We start from the raw sequence: 22,031 nt of genomic DNA, 5'->3' as shown, positions 1-22,031 counted from the left end.
TAAAGTGAGTGACTCTCTTAAGTAAGTAAGCTCTGTTTTCATCCTCCAGTAAGGCGTGAGTATCGAATTCGAAAAAAATGGTTAAGAAACATAGACTTTCATCCATCTGTATCAACTTGGATTGGTTAAATGATCAATTTTCACTGTTTTGATATTTATATTTTTTTAAAAAAAAGTTTATTTAAAAATTTTATACTCTAACCAAAAAAGAACACACTAAAATATTTTTTTTGGTCAAGTGGATTGGACAACTCCCAATCCTAGGCATCACAACACACACACCCACACACCCACATTTTGAGGTTTTATCAAACCTCATCCCAGTCTCAGCTGGGGTTCGAACTTGGTGCAGCTTGTTTAAGAGGCAATATGATTGCCACTTGGTCTAGGCCTCCGCTGCAGAACACACTAAAATATGAAACTAAATCCTACCATTTTGATCCTATATATTGGCTATGGCCCAAACATGAAATTGGGTCAGGCTCAAATAAATTATTGGGCCTTAAAACCACAAAATAATTTGGGCCATAAAAAACTGAAAACTCAGCAAGACATAGTGTTTTTTTTTTTAAGTCACAATTCGAAAGCAAATGAAAATGAGAGAGCAGACCTATATGTATTGCCGATCTTTGAATATTGGAACTTAGCAAAGATGATTTGATGACCAAGGAGATGTTGATATATCATAATCATATGATACTCTCTTCATAGTTATTCTACCATGAGTTTGGTGTACAAAATGTAACAATAATAATCCTTCACAGAAAGCATACATGCTTGAGTACAAAAACATGTCACATCATGATAGGGTTAAACGACATAAGAAAACTTAGGCATGTCAAATAAAATTTGTCAAATGTATTTATAAAAGTCCATGTGAAAATGATTTGCCTAAGGTGGTGGTAGCTTTGTTCCTTTTCTATAACACGTGTAAACAAAATATTGGTAATAACTACTACCTAATAGAGAAAGTATAGAAAATTAGAAACGTTTATGAATGTATATATATTTAATTTAGAATATATATTTAAATATGTTTTTAAAAAATTTTGCGTCAAGACATTTTTATTTTTTAAAAAATTTATTATATTGAAGCTTCTGAATTTTATAAAAATAACACATATAAAATTTTAAAAGTGAGAAAAAATATATATATCTTATTTTTATAAAAATTAAAAATTTTAATATAATAAAATTTTGTTGAAAATCAAACTTGGTAATGCAAAATTTTATAGGAATATATTTGAATATATACTGTTTTATTTAAGGTGAAAATTTAGATGCAGTCAATTTTATGTAAAATTGATAATTAAAAATTGTTAAATAAAAATTTAGTCAAATCAATTAAATTATCTGACACTTCTTAACTATTAATTTATTGCACCTGAATTTTCACCGTTAGATGCTTCATGTGAGATAAAAATAATAGCTTCTTTACAACAATTAATTAATTAATTAATTAATAACAAGTTGAACCAACAATGAAAATTAGGAGAGTTATTGTTTTAAATGGATAATAATAGAAACAAAAGAAATGAATTGAGTCAAAATAAACCTGAAGGTCAACGTCACATAGCAGAATATTCACAGGAGAGAATGGCAGAAATGAGAGGAGTGGTAGAAATTTGAAGAAGGTGACAACTCAATTCAAATCTATTTTTTAATTCACACATTATAATTGTCACAAGTCACAATCCTCTGTTATTTAATTCTCCTTTTTCTTAACATTTTCTTTCTTATTTTTTTAATTTTTCTCTCTTCTTTCTCTGTCTCTGTTGTTGAAGAAACGCAGAGACAGAACAGAAGAAGAGGAGGAGGAGGAGAAGAAGAAGAAGCAACTTTTCCATTTCTTTCCCCACACTCTCAATTTTTCACGTAATTTCATCATTTTTTTCCTTCAATTCAGCTTCTTCTCCTTCAATTTCCCTTTCCCTCCTTTTTGTTCTCTCTTTGCCCCTGCGCATTAATCAAATTCTCTTCATTCTTCGTGAATTCAGTGTTATATAGCTCAAATTTTTAATTCTACTCAAAAAACGATTCATCTAATTCATTTCGTTTCTCGGGGTTGAGCTTCGGAAAATTTTCTCGATTCTCTTTGCGTTTGATCATCTTGTTCGTTGAGGAATTTTTCCTGGCATAACCATGCCACCAGCTATGGTGCTTTCGCCATTGCCGGAATCCCCGTCGGTGCTGTCAGTTCCGGAATCCCCATCGGAGACTCGTCGATTCGGAGATATCAGAGGTTTGCAGTGGCGTATCAGTCTCGGGGTTTTGCCTTCTTCGAATTCCATTGATGATCTTCGTCGTGCCACCGCTAATTCTAGAAGGAGGTAATAACCATGCTCAATTATCATGCCTTATATACTCTTTTTTTTAATTATTGTTTGTTGGTGTGGATATAGATTAAATTTTGTTTTTTTTTTTTTTTATAATTTTTAAATCCAATTCTAATTTACGCTCTATTGATCCTTTCGAGAATATGAATCTTGTGTTTATTTTATCTCAAGTTCTAGATTGAATCCTCGGTATCGATGATAAAAGTAACAATTCTACATACGTAACATTGCAACAATGCTAGTGGTTTTGTTTCTCAATTCTCAATATATGGGAATGGATATAGTGATACGAAAATAAAAGAGGTTTTTTGAATTTTAATTCGAGAAAATGATTACTATTCTATATCTTCTCTGTTTTTATTTTTGGGGAAAAATAGTTGTTTCGTCAATCTTCAATTGCATTGAAGGTTAATTCAAATTGTTTGCATTGGTTTTGGATTTGGCATTGGCATGCATTATTATTTTGAACTAAAATATGCAGTTGGATATTTATTCTGCCAGTGCCTTTGTCTTCTCATATATTTTTGCCCATGTTTTGCTTGGTAAACACGACCTCTGTTTTTTATGTCAGATATGCCAATTTGAGAGGTCGCCTCCTGGTTGATCCCCATCTTCCAAAAGATGGAGGTAGTCCACCCAATCTTATCATGGACAATCCACTTTCACAAAATCCAGGTAAATCAAGTTTGTTTTCATATTACACCATTTCCTTCTGCACCAATATAGACATGCTTCCTGCTCATTTTGTGGCAACTCAACTGATAAGAAGTTTAAGCAAAGAGTTAACCGAAATAAGAACATGCGTGGAAATCGTAGCATATGTAAAAGAAAGCAAGTAAATTGTTGCATATATTGTAATAGTGTTGTATTGTTCTTAGACTTTGGACTTCCGTCAAGTAGATTTCTAGTTAGTCTAGGTAATGTTCTCCATCTTGCAAACTTTATCTCTGTGGTGACGAGTATGGCCTTTTATATACAGATAGTACATGGAGTCGCTTTTTCCGCAATGCTGAGCTGGAGAGGATGGTTGATCAGGATTTATCACGTTTATACCCAGAACATGGGGGCTACTTCCAGACACCAGGATTCCAAGGCTTATTGAGACGGATTTTATTGCTATGGTGTCTCAAACACCCAGAGTGTGGTTATAGACAAGGTAAGTTGTTCATCCAAGCAATATCTGTAGATGCAGACAATCACTTATGGGTGTGTTTGTGAGTTCTATTTTGGAGGAGAAGGGATGGAAGACAAGGGATTTGAAGAGTAGTTGTAAGTCCATTTTACTCTTCAAATTCCCGCCCCTTCCAAATGAAACTAAAAAAACGCACTCTCTGAGGGAATATACCTTGGTTATTTCGTGTTATGTATGTTTTTATCCTTTTTGTATGGATGCATTGTTTTTCTTTCTAACTACATATATGAAACTATAGGATGATCTATAGTTTAGTAAGCTTCTTGTTTATGACAGGTGTCTTGTTTTTCCTGCCATATATCTATAATAAACTACAGTGCGTCTAATTGGATATGAAAAAAAAAAAAAGATTATCACCATCTCACATGAAGGTTCATCATGTGCTTATTAATAGCCAATCTCATGTTATGAGCAACGGACTTTAATTAATGTTTCTATCATATATTCTTAACTGTGAACGAAATTTTAAATATTTTCCTTTTGAGTCACATCATTTAAATTGTGCATATTCAATGAGAAAATTATTAGCATTCCTCCTGATCAATAAATGATCAAATTGTTTGGAAAACCTTTTACTTGGCAAAAAACAAATTCCCTTACTTTGGCTTCTAGGTTCCCTTGTAATTTGTTTTCTACTAATAAAATAAGTTATGAAACAGTTGACTTCACATTATTGAGTTTCATTCATTTATCTTACAGGAATGCATGAGTTACTTGCCCCGCTGCTATATGTTCTCCAAGTTGATGTGGAACATCTTTCCGCAATACGAAAGCTTTATGAAGATCACTTCACAGACAGATTTGATGGCCTTTTCTGTCAGGAGAATGATCATCGTTACAGCTTTGATATGAGAAAATCTACAGACTCAGAGGATGATATTGGTTCCTGTGGAGATGCATTGAAAATCCAGAGTCTCGATGAGCTTGACCCTAATATACGAGCGCTTGTATTGCTAGGTGATGCTTATGGGGCTGAAGGTGAACTTGGTGTTGTTTTGTCCGATAAATTCATGGAACACGATGCTTACTGCATGTTTGAGGCATTAATGAGTGGTGCTCATGGTTCAGTTGCAATGGCTGATTTCTTCTCTTATTCACCTGTGGCTGGGTCCAATACTGGCTTGCCTCCTGTAATTGAAGCTTCAAATGCATTGTATCATTTGTTGTATCACGTTGATTCATCTCTACACAGTCATCTTGTTGATCTTGGGGTTGAACCCCAGTACTTTGCTCTTCGCTGGTTCCGAGTTTTATTTGGACGGGAATTTTCACTGGACAACCTCTTGATCATCTGGGATGAGATATTTTTATCAGATAATAGTAAAAAGCAGAAGCTTGCTGAGGACACTACAGAATCTGGTTTTATGATATTACAATCACCTCGTGGAGCCTTTATCACGGCTATGGCTGTAGCAATGTTACTTCGATTAAGATCTTCACTACTGGCAACTGAAAATCCCACAATCTGTCTTCAGAGGTTATTAAACTTCCCCGGGGACACAGATATTGATAAACTACTAGCAAAGGCTAAATCCTTGCAGGATATTGCATTAAGTACTGAAATTTCATCATCAATACCTTCATTTGTGTGGTTTCATAACCAAGCAAAATCAATTAGTCAAAGATCTACGACTCATGCATCTGACTCAGATTCTCCGAGAACTCCTCTGAAACTGTTGACTGATAGCTACTGGGAAGAAAAGTGGAGAGTTGCCCACAGTACCGAAGAACTTAAGCAAGATGGAGCCGAAAATCAGGTTCCAGCTCAGAAAAAGAAATGGACAGAAAAGGTAAATGTCAGTTTAAAGAGAACAGAATCTGCCCCTTCTCCATCCACGACTAATGATGGTAAAAAGGAAAATAAGGAAGCTGTTAGACGCAGTTTGTTAGAAGATCTTTGTAAGGAACTTGGCTCAGAGGTAGATACAGAAAACCTGTATGTATTCGAGCAGGATAATCGTCCTGTAGTAGTTGAAAGGGAACAACAAGATGACGGCTCTGAATGCTGCAACAATTACTTTGCAGATGTTAGAGGTCTAAGTGTAAGTACTAGAAGTGAGGGAAATTCACCTATATTTTCTGGCCTAGCTAGTCCTCGTTTGGATGTCAATCGTCGAAACTATTCTGAGAAAAGTAGCATTCCGTATAATTATAATTTGTCCTTTCTTGAAACTGAAATCAATGAAACTGGTTCACCTCTTCCAGTCTCTGATTGTCCTGAGAACTTATCTCACACATCCTCCTTCAACAATGATCCTTTGGGAAATTCAGCCTCACATCCTAAGTGGGGAAAGCTGAATAAATTCCAGTGGTTTTTTTCAAGGCTTGGACGAAACAGTGATGAACGTACATCTGTCGAGGGTGGAAGTCCTTCTCAAGATGCAAAACCTGCCAAATGCGAAAATCAAAGTCATGTAATGATACCCTCTTCTTCTATAGCAAATGGGCATTGTAGTCCTGTTAGAAGCCAAGGGGATTCTCCGATAGACCAGAATATGGTAGGAACTATTAGGAATATTGGGCAGTCTATGCTTGAGCATATTCAGGTAAAGTTCTTTCTTACCATTCTCGAATTTTTAATAGTGTTTGTGCATGAAATGCTGTGGGCACCTGAAACTGAATTATGTATCTGTATGTGGCAGGTGATTGAGTCTTCTTTCCAACAAGAACAGGGAGCTTCGAAAGATGTTGTGGTTGGTAAAGGGCAGCTTGCTGCCATGACAGCAGCTCTGGATGAACTTCGAAAAATTAGTAATCTTTTGTCTGAGATGTGAGGACATTGAGGTTGAGCTGTACATATATTTTGTAATTTGTAATTACAATTCTTTAGGCTGAGTTTCTTTTGATTCTCTTTCACAGCTCATTAGTTCCAGAGTGTTAGAGATTATGAGCGAGATGATTATGTAAATACACACCAACATCACTTAAATTATGTGATGATTCATATTATTAATGGTTGAGTTATCCTTCTTTGAGTATTTTGGTTCAGCAAAGGAAATATAACATTTTAGTTATAAACTTAAGATTATTATGTTTACTTTGACTTTTACATTTTTGAATTTTCTTTTTATTGTACAGATTCATATTTTTAGCCAAATACTTATATAGAGTTGTTTTCACATGTTTGACTAAATTGTTATTTATAAATTTTTAATTATTAATTTCATATGAAAAAAATGAACGTGAGTTTTTGCCTTATATTTAACTGTTTAACTGTCATAATAAAAAAGTTAAGGGATTAATTTGTATATATTTAAAATGCAAAAACTAATGTATATGTTACATAGATAGTATACAAGAATATAGAAGAAGACTGTACCACCTCACCCTTTCTACTTGGGAAAATCCAAATGAATAGACATGAGAAACCCAAGGTAGACATATTATACTTTTGGCTTAGGAGAAAATTGAAGGAAAGAAATTCCAAGAAAAAATGACAAGAAATTGGATTTTTAATTTGGATATTAAATTACATATTTGAAATGGTATTAAAATATAAATAAATATAGCATTTATATTTTATGATACAATAAGATTATGTATTGCTTTACATAGTTTTAATTTTCTCCTTTTAAATTTGTCTTCTCTTTCTTTTAATGTAAACAAAAAAATATATTTCTCTCCTTATTTTCCCTTCTATTCATTCTCTTTCTTTTTCTTTCTTTCCATTTTCTTTTCTTCAACCAAACAAAGCAGAGATAGACACTTATTACAAACAGGGTTCAGGAAAACACTGCACCTTCCATTCTAATCCATTCACATTATATCGTAATAGTCAAGGTCAACGTCAACAAATTATAACTTCATACAGATCTCACCTCTTATATGAATCCTTTATTAAAATAAATTAACAATCAATTAAATACTAATTAATCCCATAAATGAAATAAAAACATTTACATAATTTTTGTATAGTATATACCCTATACAATTATCAGGTATTGTCTATTTTTTAAAATAAGTAAATTATCAACTCAGCTTCTGTCTTTTTTATAAAAAATAATGTGATTTTTTATTAAAAAAATTATTTCGATTTCTGTTTTTTATTTTCGTGGGACAACGGGATACTTCAATAAATTTGTTAAACTGGTGAGATAGAAATTAAATACTAACGTAAATAGTTAAAAACAAGATCGTCTCTTTTTACATTTAAAAGGTGCTGCCTACTTCCAAAAATAGAAAAATTTGTTAGTTCTAAAAAATTAACTAATATTTATTTTCCATTTACTTTTATGCTTTTTCTATTTTTTATTTCATAATTCATATATTAAGGTTCTTCAGTTCTTATTTTTCGTTATCTCTGGATTCCTTTGTTGAGAGAGAGAATCAAATGGCAAGGTTCATCGGCAGGACGCTCCTCCGTCAAGCCACCGGCGCCCACTCCCTGAAAGACGGCAGCTCCGCCCCCCGCGTGGCGGTGACTCACCAGCGGCACCGATCGTCCCAAGCCACGAAATTGAAACCCCAATCATCGAAGAAGGAGAAAGAGGGAGAGGAATACGATGTGGCTCTGAAGCTTCTAGACGATCACATACACCGGATTCTGGTGAAGAAGGCAACGCCCGATTGGCTCCCTTTTCTTCCGGGATCCTCGTTTTGGGTCCCACCGGCGCCTTCAGCTTCCAACGTCGCAACGTTCGTTCACAATTTCACCAACCACCTCACCAATCAGCATCTTCAGCAGAAGCAGCTTCAGAAGCAGCCTCTTTCCGTCTCCACCATCCGTGGTTGGCCCTCCTCTCAGCATTTCTTCGTTCAAGGTTCCCCCTTTTCTCTTACCCTAACTCTTTCTGAATTTTCATTCTTTTCAATAAATTGACTAGATCCAGGGTTTGTAATTCTCATTTTGACCTTAGTGTTGTGCATCCATCATGTAGCTCGAATTAATTCATGATATATCAACACAAAATTGATGCTTTTCTGACTTAAATTGAATACTTGAAATTTGGGAATATTAATTGCAGCATTCAATAGTTTCTATTACCACAACATTTTTTCTTTAATTTGTATATGGATTCTTAAAAATATTTAAAAACTTATATGATCGTATGACTTTCAGAGAATGCATCTCCTCATGGTGGGGATACTGGGTTGGAGTTGAATAGCCCGGAAACCATGGACATGTCAGTGCAAGTCAAGGTTCTCACATTTCCGGAGAACATAACTCTCTCAGAAGATGAGGAAGGTTGATCTCTGATTCACCTTAGCCCGTTGCTCTGGTAATATATTTAATTTTCCAACTTTTCATGCTACCCTTCTAACATTTGTTGATATTGGTATTGTAAGTTTTCCGGATTTTTACTCATCCTCCTTTTTTATCCAAATAGGGACTGATGAGATATGGAAACAGAAACAGCACTTGTCAAGATGTTAGTTCTTAATAGTGTTGGTTTTAACATTTGTTGTAAACTCTTTCTTCTTTCTTCTTCTATTGTTTGGCTTTTCGTGCTTCTGCTTTCAGCAATTCACTTAACCCACGTTGTTTCTGAATGAGATTTAACAATTCAAAAGAATGTTTTCGGCTGGTTTGTGCATCTGCATCTTGGGAAACAGAAGTTGACATACCAATTGGATAGGATTTTTTTCCCCTTTGAAAAGCCTAGAAGATTCTGAAAAGTTCATATGCATGTAGTATTTGTACAAGAGGACAACATAAACATGTATGGCCAACCAACCATGACTTGTGGGTTTATATTGGCAAATGTTCAGAGTTTCTTGATTTTAACTTTGCTCTCACATTTCTGTTTGGGTATCTGCCATCTGGGTTCATCTGAGAGGCAAAGGTCAAATTGTGTGTGTGCGTGGAGAATCTTTGTCATATCTTTCTACCAAGCTGAGCTCAATTATATGCGATTTTCAGGGTCACAACCTGATCTCATGGAGAAGGCCAAGATGGGAGTGAGGGGACTCTGAACTATTTGAAGATAGAGATTGAGAAGCAAGGATAATGCATTCAACTGGGAAATCGTACAGGTGCTGAGGTGCAGTACTGGTGGTTTGGGATTAACCTTCTCTACTTAGTCTCAATGTTTTGTACATAGTTGGTTAGTGAACAGGTTAATTAAATAACCAGTATATGTTGAATAATTTCAATGTTGTCACTTTGAACCTATTTACATGGGTTATGTATGTATTCATGAAAGTTGAAAACTATTAAAGAAAAGTTTTTTTTAACATTCCTCAACCCTGTGCATATATTTAGTGATGTATACACAACTGTAGTAAACTGGATAATTAAGGGGAAACACCATATTTTGCCTCTGGAATTACACACTGGCTTATGTTTTTAGCGGTGCATGAATCCCAATAAACTCTTTTCTTCTCTCTACTTTCCATTCGTTTAGAGACAGCCAAGGAATCTAGATGCAAGTTGCCACCTTTTGCTCGTGACTCCTTTTTCATTCATTTTGATTTTTCATGTTATTTAAACAGGAGAAAGTGACATGATTTGTCCATCTTTTTTTTGTCTATTCAAATCATATTATGTATTTATATATTTTACATGACTGTTTCCTCGCTATTTCTGAACGAAAATTAGATATCCCAAATCTTTGTTCGAATTGGTCAACTTGTCATTTAGTATTGCTCTTAAGGACGCGTTTTTGTATTTATAGAAGTAGAGGCCACAATAAAAGATAAACAATGGCTCGAGACTCTTGTAGGAAGATTAAAACATGATGAAATAACAGAGATAATCAGCAGTAGCATTCTTACTGTTGTTCTGGTGTTCATGATATGAATTTCAAGGGAGAATCTGTGAACTGTATCTAGTTTGTGGCAGTATTATGTGACAACAACAAAAGCGTAGTACTAACATGTATGTGTTCAACGTCAACCCATTTAAACTGAAATCTCAGACTTTATACTGATACTTGCAAAGTTAGTTTTCCATGAGTGCGTTTGAAGAACAATGGATCCGTTATAATTACAAAATAAAACGGCACGTTACGATTCACTGGCCAACAAAGAGAAGAAAATTCATGTTAACCCTACTTAAAAGATAGTTGGACTCTACAACAAATTGTAATTTCCTTGCATGGAAGTGTGTTGATAGGTGGGAACTGGTAAGGGATCTCCAAATGGATTAGAAGAGTCCACAAATTGCATCTGTTGAGGGTATTGAGACTGATATGGGACCATCATCATGTTATTTTGATGGTACATCATTTGTTGTTGCTGTTGTTGTTGTTGTTGTTGTGGATACATCATTTGTTGCTGTTGGAACATCATTTGCTGCTGTTGATGTTGCTGAGCCATCAATGACAATTGCACATTGGTTGGAGGTGCTATGTTGTTGGACACTGCAAATGGATCATACTGATTACTATTATATTGATCAAATGGATTATGAACAGCTGTTCCTCCGTATCCATAACCTGCATTTTGGAGCTGAAGTTGTCTTCTGGAGTTTTCATCTTCATACAAGCTTTCTAGTAGTAGCCTATCAAATCCACCAGCCTGCCTCAGCATATTAGATTAATAGATCAGTAAGAGATTAATCCATCACGATCATGAATTGAATGAAACAACACAGTGACAATCTTAACTAGTCCTGATATTTGATTGAAAGTAGAGAGCCAGAATTTTCGCTAGAAAATAGATTTCAGAATAATGTGGTAGCATTGCGCTGTTTGATTTATAAGCAAGTGATAGAGCGGAGAAAACAAACCATTTTTCGGTCTATTGCTTGGCTGGTATGGTTACTTGGTGCCGTAACCAGTGCAAGTTCCCAACCTGTAGTCCCACCAATGTTACTCAATGCAAGATCCCTCGGAATGTTGTTTCCTACATAAAATTTGCGGATCTTAGAGCTTCATAAGCATCAAATAAATCGACTTAATAGGCAGTTCGGCACGACAGAGATGCAAAAGGAAAAAGAAGAAGAAAAGAAGAAAGATATTATATCTTTGGCCTTACCACCAGGTTGTACAATTGCAAGTGCCAAAGCATTGGTCTCCTCTAGTTCTCTAGCTTTTGGATTTATTTCATGTAGACCCTTCAATGTTGCACAATGTATGAACCAAATCAAGCATTCATGATGTTGCATAAGATTGAGATCATTTAAGCAAATAAACATACCAGCAAATCATCACCAGTTGATATCAGAGGAGCAGGTTCGGCCTTCTCTAGTTCCTTGGGTTGTGGTTCAGGTTCTTCCTGGATTTCTTCTTCTTGTTTCTCATTTTCTTGAGGCTCTTCGTCCTCTTCGTGCTCGTCGGTTTCTGGTTCTTCTTCTTTGGATGATTCCTCCTTTTCCTTAGGCTCCTGACATTGCATCACAATTATTAATCAACCATAAGATATAAACTCATTGCAGTTACAACAAATGCAGAAACTTCAGAGGCAGGGTTATATGTAATATCACATAACTAATAAACCTAAACATAGTATATAATGCAACCTCTGCTTAATTTGTGTTTTCATTCTTTCTTACCGGGTTCTTTCTAGGCATGCCTGCCTCTGGTGCTTCCTTGATGTACTCTTCCATTGTACCAAGAAAAGTGGAAGGTGGCTGTTGTTTTGTTGCAGTGAATAAATTAGTGAGAAACCATTTACGATATCAAAGGAAATGTTGGTTACTTGAGAAGCAAGAAAGAACCTGTCTCAGAGTTGGGAATTGGAAGTTCCTAGCAAGATCCAAGCCCTTGCAGTATTCATAGAAATTAGCAAGTTGATCGCACTACATAATAGCAACGATGATCACATGGACATGTTTTTTGAGAACAAAAGCTAAATTCCAATTTGAAAAAAGCATCATTGTATACCTGATGGCCAGCTCTCTTGTAAATAAGCAAAGCCTTCCTGGCATCATGTTTTTGCATATCAAAGAACTGAAAATTTCATGGGTTAGTATAAATTTAAAAACTAGAGCTAAAGTGAAGTTATCAAAACAAGAAATTAAATAATAGGATATACAATTACCACATCCACAAGATTGATGATTCCATCATTGACTGCACAATATATTTTGAAGCTCTCTTTCAATACCAGGGCCAAAGCATATTGCACTAGGTAATTGCTGTAAGCTCCTCCATCAGGCTGCAAGATATTAAATCAAATCAGAAGTTGTCTAAGGGACAGCAAAAGTGCCAATTTCAATGCTAACATATATGTCATAACAAATTAGGAACGTAGAAATCCTGAATACCCCCTCTATTCCGTTCTATTTTATTTGTCACTGTCAATGCACTAAAAAATTTAACAGAATAGAAAGGAATGGAGGGAATATGAGTTTTCACATCAAATTGTTACCCGACAATTAATAAGGCGGTATAGAAGTTGCTGCAGTGCAGGCAGTTGCTCCAATAGATCTTCAGTAGGCAATGACCGTGTTCTGCTTTGTACCTGTCAAAGCTGAAAGTAGTTACTGATATTCTGTAAACATATAGTAACAATAAAAGCCGCATGGAAGTTTTAGTTTATGAATAAAACCAAACTATATATGGACACACACCTTAGCTAAACCCTGCCCTTGTGTCGGTTTTTTTAAACGATCTGACTCTATGTCATACTTAAGGACTCTATAACATTCAAGCCTTTCTTCTAAAAACAGTGCATAGGTTCTAACCCATGCAGAACAGTCCCAAGCTGCACACAGAGATGTAGCCATGAAATAGGAGAAATAAACATATAACATTTGTTAAGATGACACAACATAATGATCAAATAGTACCAAACAAACATAAGTTACCTAGGGTGCTTGAGTCATCTTTGAAATTGGATATTTGGAGAATGTGTCCCCTTCTTGAATAGTTGACAAGGTCTTCTTTGAAAGTAGGATCACCCTCTCTCAAAATCCTATGGATAACTATCAATGTCTTTATGGCAACCTGTAATTATAAGCATGAGTGCGGCTGTCAAACAATCAAACATCTTGAGTGCACTACCAACGAATTATTATTATTAAGTATGAAAAGTGAAATAACGCACTATCCAATTTCTTGTCTTGGAAAGTCTCTTGGAGAGTGTGTGTATGCAGTATGCCACATCTGCCCGTGGTTGATGTGCTGCTGTGGCATAGAATATTTCTGCATTGATAATCCAACGAAAAACCAAATTAAATCCGTCTTATGAAATCATTTATCCCAAAAGCTTAAACTAATACGAAGAGACGCATCAATAATTATATCTCTAACACTCTGCTATCTATATAATACCTCAAATTCGGCGCGCCATAACAATTTCATTTCAAACAATGGTACAAAAATATATTTAATTTGATGATGATGATATATATCATATGAAAATGAAAAATGAACGAATTAAGAAGAACTCACTTCGAACATGACGTTCCTTGGGAGGATATTCTACGTGACTGGTAGCTTTTACAATTGCAATATCCAATTCCTTGAATCAAATGCATGCATGCATGCAATTAATTAACAATTAATCAACGTCAAAACATTCATGCAATGCAATTAAGATAGAAAATGATATCCATGCATAACGTACCTTGTATTCGCTATTGACCTTGGCTAAGCCAACCTTGGTGGAATCCTTGAGAGCACCGTAGGCTCTTCTCCAACTCTGAAACGTTCCCATTCATGAACAATTATATAGTTGCTTTCTTGGATTTTGGAAGGAAAGGAGGTAAGAAAGAAGGAACAGCAACGTGCTTGTTCTTCCTTCAATCTCTGGGAACAATTCGCAAACAATCCATTGCTACCATCAAAAAAGGGTATTTTGGTAGTTTCAACTCATCTCCCAAATAACTAATTTATGAATTATTTGACTGCTTTCTGTTTTTTCCATTCTCGATAAATAGCAAAAGGCGGGTTCTCTTAGCTTTCACATAATTCCCAAAATGCCCATTCTACCTCAACGTGCTTACAATATGTATAATAGGATACAGCTATTCAGCTAATATAAGCTCTCCGTGCTTTTAATAAGATTATTACTAGTAAAAACTTCTAAATTTAATAAGTATTTTATTAAAAAAATCGATTTATAATATTGAAGAACATATATATGGTAGTTTTTTTTTCAGTTTTACACAATGGATTGTGGTATATATCGAGCGAATTTTGAATTTTTGACACTTATTTTATTTAAATAGATTAATAAATTAATTACTAAAATTTAGTTTGGTAAATTTTTTTAAAAAAGTGTATGTATTTTTCAAACGAATAAATTTATTATTTTGTATTTGATAAATAAAAAAAATTATATACTTATATTTGTAACTTTTGAAAAATGTGAATATTTTTTAAAATACTTAGATTTAGTTTGGTAAAATTTTTTGATAGGGGTGATAACAGGGCAGGATAGAGGCAAATTTTTGCTCTATTCGACCTACTCCACTCTACAATAACCTGTATAGAATCCGCCCCACTTCTATCCGCGGGTAGTAAAAAGTTGAACTATGACCTATCCTGCCCTTATTCGTCCCTATAATTATTAAAATTCAATAAATAAAATTAAATTTCAAAATTTATATAACCATCATCACATACATAACATAAATTAAAGTAAAAGTTTAAATATAATACAATATTATTAATTATTTTACTAATTATTTTACATATATTATATATTAAAATTATATATATTATATATATACCGGTGCGGGTAGGGGCGAGTATTACTTAAACCCAATCCACCCCGAGCCCACCCAAGAACCTGCTTCGGTAAAAATTCGCCCTGGTGCGAGACGAGTAATTACCCGCTCGGGGCGGGGTGGGTACCCACGGGTTCGGATGGTGTTGCCATCAAAAGTGCTTGTACTTTTTAAAAGCACAAGCTCCTCTTTTTGCGTTTGGTAAATAAAAAATATCTTGTACTTGTACTTGCAGCTTTTAAAAGATCGAATACTTTTGGAAGTACCTAAGGTTGAGCTTTTCAAATTTGACTTGTGATTTTCAAAATTTAAAAGTCTAATATAACGTCATATATTAACTAATTTTCAAATTTAACGCTTAAATTTATGTCTCTTATAGTATTTTTAAATTTTAAAAGCTATTTTATAAAACGTAATTGTTGTTACTTGTGTTTATTAAAAGTCATTTTTAATTTAATTTATCGAATATAAATGCTACACTTCTTAAAAAATCATATTTTAAAAGGTAACTTTTGCAAGCTACTTTTAAAAAATAAAAATTTTACTAAACTAAACCTTAAAGTGGAGCTTTTCAATAATGACATATACTTATAAAAATTATCTAATATAATATCGTATATTAATTAATATCCAAATTTAATTCTTACATTAATTAATATATATTATAATATTTTAAAATTTTAAAAGTTATTTTAACAAATATATTTGTTGTTATTTATGTTTATTAAAAGTCATTAAGGGGTAAGTATTGTTTTGATTTCTATTAGGGTCGGAATCAAATTCGTCTCCACTGTTATTTTGGATTTAAAATCATCCCAAACGTTTTAATATGGTATTCAAATCGTCCTTGTTAATAAATTATTTTTCTAAATGATAAAAATACCCCTTTTCTACCATTTCACTTCTTCTTCTTTTAACAAAATTCAAACTACAAATCCTTCTTCTTTCATTAACAAAATTTAAAATTACAAATCCTTAAATATAATTAACAAAACTATAGATTGTGATGAACGACATCAAATTCTCAAATCCAACAACAACGACAACAGATTCAGATTTAAAAACAAAAACAAAAAGAATAAAAAAACAACAGCATCTAAAAGCAATCCAGAAACAACAACAAAATAAAAATAAGAACAAAAATTATTCTTTAAATCCAACAACAACAACAATAACAACAGATTAAGATTTAAAAAAATAAAAAACAAAAAATAAAAAAACAACAGCAATCCAGAAACAAGAACATAACAAAAACAAGAACAAAGATTAAAGAAGGTGGTTGCAGTAGCAGCAGCGACGTAGGGAGGAGAGCAGCTCGGCGATGACCTCCTTTAGCCTCGACGGAAACCACTGTAGGATTTGTGATGAATTTAAAAATTAGTGATTGTGATGAATAAGAGTAAGAATTAGGAACTTGAATCTTAATTTACCTGTGATGGCAGTGACGGTGGAGCTGCGTGGTGGTGGTGGTGGCAGTGAATTTGGATAGCAAAGAGTAGGGATGGAAGGGGGAGGGAGGCGCGGCGGTGATGCTAGAAATGCGATGAACATGATCACCACCACCACCACCTCCCCAACGACGACAAGGAACAAGAGGCAAGGACGAGGGTCAAGTGTGGCGAGGCCAGGGCGAGGCACAGTGAAGCAAGGGCGAAGGGGAAGGCGAGGCGCGGCGAGGCGAAGTCGAGGGGGAGGGCGTCAATGACCACGAAGGCGACGGCGAGACTTTCTTCTCTCCTTCTCTCTCTGAGTCTCTGCTCTGAGTTTCTGCTTCTCTCTTCTCTGAATGTGAGTGAGAAGAAGTGAAGAAGGAAGAAGAGCCTTGCTTTTCTCTCTGTCTTGTGATATACCCAAGGGTAAAATAATCTTCCAAAAGGACGATTTTAATACCAAATAAAACATTGGAGACTATTTTAAATAAAAAATAACGTTGGAGATGAATTTGATTCCGACCCTAAACGTTAGAGACCAAATCAATACTTATCCCTAATTTAATTTACCAAATATAAATACTATAAGTTTTAAAAAACTATCTTATTTGTTACTTGTGAGTACTCTTGGCAGGTGTGGTGTGCATAGATCTTGGCGTTTGGACAGACGTGAACTGTTCCCGGTACTTTAAAAGAATACTTTAAGAGTTGGAGATCCATGCTGGTGAAAAAAGAGTTGTGCTAGTATTAGCAAGTTGGGTTCTTCTCAATTATATACATTATTTGGTTACAACGGAATGATATCATATTTCAGAACAAGACAACAGGAGTCGTAAATTGTGTGGATCAATCATTTTCATGTGTTATTGAATAGTGTGGTAAATAACTCATGTTGTTGATAGTTATGCCGAAAATAATATATAAATTATTTTGTCTTTTATGATTTTTGTCTTTTCTTTATTTTTGCTTTACATGAATGTTGAACTCTTTTTTGTTTTAAAAAATATGTTTTAAAATTAATTTTTATAAATTATTTTTGAAAATTAATAAAAATTTTATCAAACCAAATCTAAATTAATCCAGATTGATTAATATATACTGTAGATAAATCCAATATATATATATAAGCTAACTTATTAATTTTGTTTAATAAATAATTTATTAATTTATTTAAATAAATATTAAATATTTAAATTTTATTTTGTGATGCAGCATACCGTAAAAAAATATTATGTATTATATTCTGATGTATATATGTAGCTATATCTCTCGTATTAGATAGAATACGGTTTATGTTAATTAATTCACATGACCTCCATATCACTAGATAAAACAAAAATGTGGATTTTATTTCAATATGTGAATATATGTCCATTATTCATAGAAGAATAAAAAAGCATTAATTTTCTTGTAAATAATTAAATATACGCATATAATAATATACATACACATTAGTTGAATTAATTAATCAAAAAACACAGCGTATAGTTTAAAAATGATATATATATATTGACGAATTTTAATATATAAATAATAGCGGGACAACACCTGGTGCTTGACCCAGGATAAGGGGATCATCCTCTAAGTCTGAGCACCATGTGGGAACGGCGCGTCCCAGCGAGGAGCAACATTGCAATTCGTCCAACATTCGTTGTAACGCATATAGCATTCGTTGCTAGGGATGGCAACGGGTCCCCATGGGGGCGGGGACATGCCCCCTGCCCCCCGCCCCCGCCTCCATTATCCGTCCCCATCCCCGCCCCGTCCCCGCGACGGGTAACGGGGGCCCCGTATCCGCCGGGGATCCGGGTCTCCGTGGATATCCGCGGATTTTTATAAAAAATAATAAAAATTGAAAAAAAATTAGAAAAAAATTAAAAAAATAGTGTATTGTATATAATTTAGTATTTTACTTACATCAATATCTACTTTAATATTATGAATTACATGTATAGCACTCAAATACTTAACCAAAAATTCAAAATCAAAGTAAAATAATAAAAATTTCAAAATAATTATAACAAATGCTTAACCAAATCATAATAATTATAACAGAAAAAGCAAACAAAGATAATGAAGATGATAACAAATGCTTAATTATAATCATATAAATTATACTTAACAAAATCACAATACACACAAATGGGGTATTCTAGTCTTTTTACATAAACGGGGTTTAAACGGGTCTCCACGGGGCGGGGACCTCTATCCCCGCCCCCGCCCCGTTTAATATACGGGGCCCCGTCCCCCATCCCCGCGGGTACAAAATCGTCCCCATATCCGCCCCGTGACGGGTAAATCCCCGCGGATACCCGCCCCGCTGGGGATTTTTGCCATCCCTATTCGTTGCAACAGTTTTTAGCTAACGTTGCAACATTATTTGTCTCCGTTGCAACGCCTTCAGCCAAGAACTATTACAATGGATGCTGAACGCGTTGCAACATTGACTAAGAGCGTTGTAATATATATATATATATATATATATATATATATATATATAATTTAATTTTAATACACGAATAATATATTACATAATTATTTAATTATATATTTTGTTAAAAAAATATATTTACATAATTAATTAATTAATATAAAAAATAGATATTTTTATTAATGTATAAATATATAATTAGATGTACATATCTATTATTTAGTATCAAAATTAAATTCTATATATAAATAGATAATCATAAAAAAATGTGGGGTGACGCAGGTTATTCGGGATGAGAATTGAATAGAAGGCTTGATTGAGTTTTTGATTTGATGCATGTATGTGTATTTGCATAGATCGAAGAATCGAAGAAGAAGGGTGTGAGAATGACGAGAACGGGGCCGTTAAAGAACGGAAAAGGGTTGATAGAGAGAGCTTTGGAAAGGTACTACGAAAAATACATAGAAACAAGTTCGCCGGTGCCTCTCTACGACGTTTGCTTCGGTGGCATGATTTTGTCCTACTTTGTCGAACTCCCCTTTGAACTCCGCCACCTCGAGCACGAGAAGCACGCCAAGGAACATGGCGGTGCCGCCGCCACCACCCACTGATCCATCCTTCATTCACCGGTCAGATCTCCGTGCTTTCTTTTTATTTCATGCGACGCAAAAATTCTTTTATATATATATATATATATATATATATATATATATATATATATATATATATTGTGAAATTAAGGCTAATTGTGAATAAGGAATACATGATTTATGTGGAGTTAATAATTAAAAAATAATAAATTATATATATATATATATATATTAAAAATTTAGGTGTCATCAATTTTATTAATTTTATGTGAAGTTGATGATTTGAATAAATGAAAGTCGTTTTTAAATTATTTAATAATTTTTAACTATCAATTTGAGGTAAAGTTTATTGAGTTCCACCTTATATTGCGAAATTCAGGCTAATTGTAAATAAAGAGTATATTCTTTACGTAAAATTGATAATTAAAAATTATTAAATAATAATCTACTGAAAGTAAAAATTTAATTGCAGATAATTTCATGTTAAGTTGATAATTGAAAATCGTTTGATGAAAATTTAATCAAATCAGTCAAATTATTTAACGGCTCTCAACTATAAATTTTATATGAAGTTTATTGCACTTGAATTTTCACTTTTATTCAAACTTATCATATTATTTGATAATTCATAACGAAGACAACTGCACATAAATTTTGTCCTAACACATTGCAACAATTTCTTCTTCTTATTATAATACATTGAATTTTATTATATTTTCTGGTTGATAACTATATGCAACGTCTTTCCTCTTTGTTAACAGGATCGGATTGGCTCATGATCGTTGATGAATTGGAGATGGTGGTTTTTTTTTGTTAGTGTTTCTTTTTGTTTTAAAATATGAAGGTTAGTGAAGGCAGAAAGAAATTGTCATATTTCCTGTATGGAAATATTTAGATTAGAATATAAAATAATAAATGTTAATTATATGTTTTATAATTAAGACAGTTTGTCTTTAAAAAAAATAAAGAATCTGATCTATACCTGGAATACTTTGTTCGATTTCTTGATTTCTTTTTTAATTTGATGTTTTACTTATTTTTACATTAAAAATTACTCACTAAATCATTTTTAGTATATAATATATATTCAAATACGAATTATATATTTAAAAAAATTAAACAACGTATATATTTTATATACAAATATATAATAATTAATTTTATGGTTGATTTTTTTATATGTAAATATTATTTTTAATTTTTTTTAATAATTTAGACTCAAGATTATTGATCAATCTCATATTGATTATCATTTAATTTAATTTATTAGATACATGAAATAAAACAGAATATAAAAAAATGTACAATCGTGCTAATAATAACAATAATAATTTCTTTATTTAAGTTTCATCTAAGGTCCAATAAATTATGAATAAATTAATCGTTTGACCAACTCAAATTAGTTAAATACAAAAATACTTATAATAATTTTCATGTGAACTAATAGTTAAAAATGATAGATAATTTTTTATATTTCACCAAAATATTTAATATAATATGTATTTATATTTTAATAATTATTTTTATGTAAAAATTATTTTAACTATTTTCATATCACCATTTTAGAGAAAAATAAATTTTTAATTTTCTTTTTCAATTAATGTGATCTCACATGTAACAAACAAAAATTTCACATATTTTTTAGTCCAACTTAAATTTTTATGATGTGAAATCACACTTACAAAATCAATTAAAAAATAAATAAAGGATCCATTCTTCCATGCAATTGGATGGCATGAGTTAAGTTATATCCAAAACATGATCACCTAGTTTCCGTCAATAACGGAGTTAGTTTTCGTGCATGCTGTTATTGCGGAAAAATGAAAACAACAACATTTCTTAGAAAAATAGTTTTTTTTTTTTTCTGTAAAGTAATTATGATTAAAAAGATTATTTGAAGACTTGTTGAGATTTTTCAGACTTATCAAGTACTGTTCGTCTCTAAAGTAGTATTTGTTTGGAGGTACTGAAAAAGAGATTAGAAAATTGAGACTCAATATCATGTTTGTTGATTTAGAAACTGCTACTTAAATTTCTGTTTCTATCTCCAAAATTTCAATATTTCAGTACTTCTAAAAGGTAGAGACATAAAAGACTAAAATTTTTAGATATAGAGACTAAAATTTTAATAATTTTTTATACCTAAAATATTTTTATTTCAATTAATTAATTTTAATTTTACCTTTTGTACAAATTAAATTAGAATTTCATTCTTATTTCAATTTTTATCTCCCATTTTATATCGAACAGAATAAAAAAATTTATTTCAATCTCTGTCTCTTAGTTTCGATCTTTTTGTCTCTGTTTTACCTAAGGAATGATGATTGTGAACTCAAAAACACTGTCTAAGGGATGTATTCAAATCTTAGTAAAATCCCAAATTAAATTTGAACAAACAACATTTATAGTTCATTTATTCGCATTAAAATAACTTTTGGTATGATTAATTATTTAATTTTGACGGGAGTAGATCTCTAATGAAAAAAAATATTAGA

The 22,031-nt window shown here is 32.9% G+C and overlaps 3 protein-coding genes and 2 long non-coding RNA genes across 7 annotated transcripts; 3 read left to right on the top strand and 2 right to left on the bottom strand.

The window, feature by feature from the left end:
- The first annotated feature begins 1,536 nt into the window (after nt 1-1,536).
- Nucleotides 1,537-6,506, top strand: LOC112697704 (uncharacterized). Its single transcript, XM_025751001.3, has 5 exons — nt 1,537-2,330; nt 2,908-3,011; nt 3,316-3,492; nt 4,228-6,074; nt 6,171-6,506. Exons 1-5 carry the CDS (start codon nt 2,143-2,145, stop codon nt 6,300-6,302), a joined length of 2,448 nt encoding a protein of 815 aa, XP_025606786.1. The 5' UTR covers nt 1,537-2,142; the 3' UTR covers nt 6,303-6,506.
- Nucleotides 6,507-7,353: 847 nt separating this feature from the next.
- On the top strand, nt 7,354-9,712 carry LOC112697696 (uncharacterized). Of its 3 annotated transcripts, none has more exons than XR_003151280.3 (4): nt 7,483-8,288; nt 8,588-8,747; nt 8,856-8,897; nt 9,389-9,712. XR_003151280.3 is itself a non-coding variant. In XM_025750984.2 (3 exons), the coding sequence occupies exons 1-2, from the start codon at nt 7,859-7,861 to the stop codon at nt 8,716-8,718; spliced, it is 561 nt and encodes a 186-aa protein (XP_025606769.1). In that variant the 5' UTR covers nt 7,354-7,858; the 3' UTR covers nt 8,719-8,747; nt 9,389-9,712. The 3 variants fall into 3 exon arrangements, 1 of the variants encoding a protein (XP_025606769.1); XR_011864266.1 differs by having other exon boundaries at nt 8,856-9,188; XM_025750984.2 differs by lacking the exon at nt 8,856-8,897 and having other exon boundaries at nt 7,354-8,288.
- Nucleotides 9,713-10,367: 655 nt separating this feature from the next.
- Nucleotides 10,368-14,228, bottom strand: LOC112697686 (putative clathrin assembly protein At5g57200). Its single transcript, XM_025750973.3, has 14 exons — nt 13,981-14,228; nt 13,806-13,875; nt 13,459-13,556; nt 13,220-13,358; nt 12,983-13,116; nt 12,781-12,873; nt 12,451-12,567; nt 12,294-12,359; nt 12,128-12,208; nt 11,963-12,040; nt 11,608-11,793; nt 11,446-11,524; nt 11,198-11,313; nt 10,368-10,986 (listed from the first exon to the last, which is right to left on the bottom strand). The coding sequence occupies exons 1-14, from the start codon at nt 14,068-14,070 to the stop codon at nt 10,540-10,542; spliced, it is 1,794 nt and encodes a 597-aa protein (XP_025606758.1). The 5' UTR covers nt 14,071-14,228; the 3' UTR covers nt 10,368-10,539.
- Nucleotides 14,229-16,216: 1,988 nt separating this feature from the next.
- On the bottom strand, nt 16,217-16,899 carry LOC140183977 (uncharacterized). Its single transcript, XR_011880576.1, has 2 exons — nt 16,516-16,899; nt 16,217-16,435 (listed from the first exon to the last, which is right to left on the bottom strand). It is a non-coding gene; the product is annotated as an uncharacterized lncRNA (long non-coding RNA).
- A 2,316-nt stretch (nt 16,900-19,215) lies between these two features.
- LOC112777133 (uncharacterized) lies at nt 19,216-20,524 on the top strand. Its single transcript, XR_003190327.2, has 2 exons — nt 19,216-19,575; nt 20,298-20,524. It is a non-coding gene; the product is annotated as an uncharacterized lncRNA (long non-coding RNA).
- Nucleotides 20,525-22,031: the final 1,507 nt, after the last annotated feature.

Source organism: Arachis hypogaea, chromosome 1 (genome assembly GCF_003086295.3).
Source record: "Arachis hypogaea cultivar Tifrunner chromosome 1, arahy.Tifrunner.gnm2.J5K5, whole genome shotgun sequence".
Lineage (NCBI taxonomy): Eukaryota > Viridiplantae > Streptophyta > Magnoliopsida > Fabales > Fabaceae > Arachis > Arachis hypogaea.
The sequence above is the reverse complement of the archived record's forward strand: the minus strand, read 5'-3'. Positions and strand labels throughout refer to the sequence as shown.

Excerpts from the sequence above, each read along its gene's own strand:
- LOC112697704 (XM_025751001.3), top strand. The coding sequence starts at position 2,143 with ATGCCACCAGCTATGGTGCTTTCGCCATTGCCGGAATCCCCGTCGGTG. Across the intron at positions 3,493-4,227 it reads AGAGTGTGGTTATAGACAAG|GAATGCATGAGTTACTTGCC; the intron begins GTAAGTTGTTCA and ends TTTATCTTACAG. Across the intron at positions 6,075-6,170 it reads CTATGCTTGAGCATATTCAG|GTGATTGAGTCTTCTTTCCA; the intron begins GTAAAGTTCTTT and ends TGTATGTGGCAG.
- LOC112697696 (XM_025750984.2), top strand. The coding sequence starts at position 7,859 with ATGGCAAGGTTCATCGGCAGGACGCTCCTCCGTCAAGCCACCGGCGCC. Across the intron at positions 8,289-8,587 it reads TCAGCATTTCTTCGTTCAAG|AGAATGCATCTCCTCATGGT; the intron begins GTTCCCCCTTTT and ends TATGACTTTCAG.
- LOC112697686 (XM_025750973.3), bottom strand. The coding sequence starts at position 14,070 with ATGGGAACGTTTCAGAGTTGGAGAAGAGCCTACGGTGCTCTCAAGGAT. Across the intron at positions 12,874-12,982 it reads AAGGGCAGGGTTTAGCTAAG|GTACAAAGCAGAACACGGTC; the intron begins GTGTGTGTCCAT and ends CAGCTTTGACAG. Across the intron at positions 11,525-11,607 it reads CAACTGGTGATGATTTGCTG|GGTCTACATGAAATAAATCC; the intron begins GTATGTTTATTT and ends GCAACATTGAAG.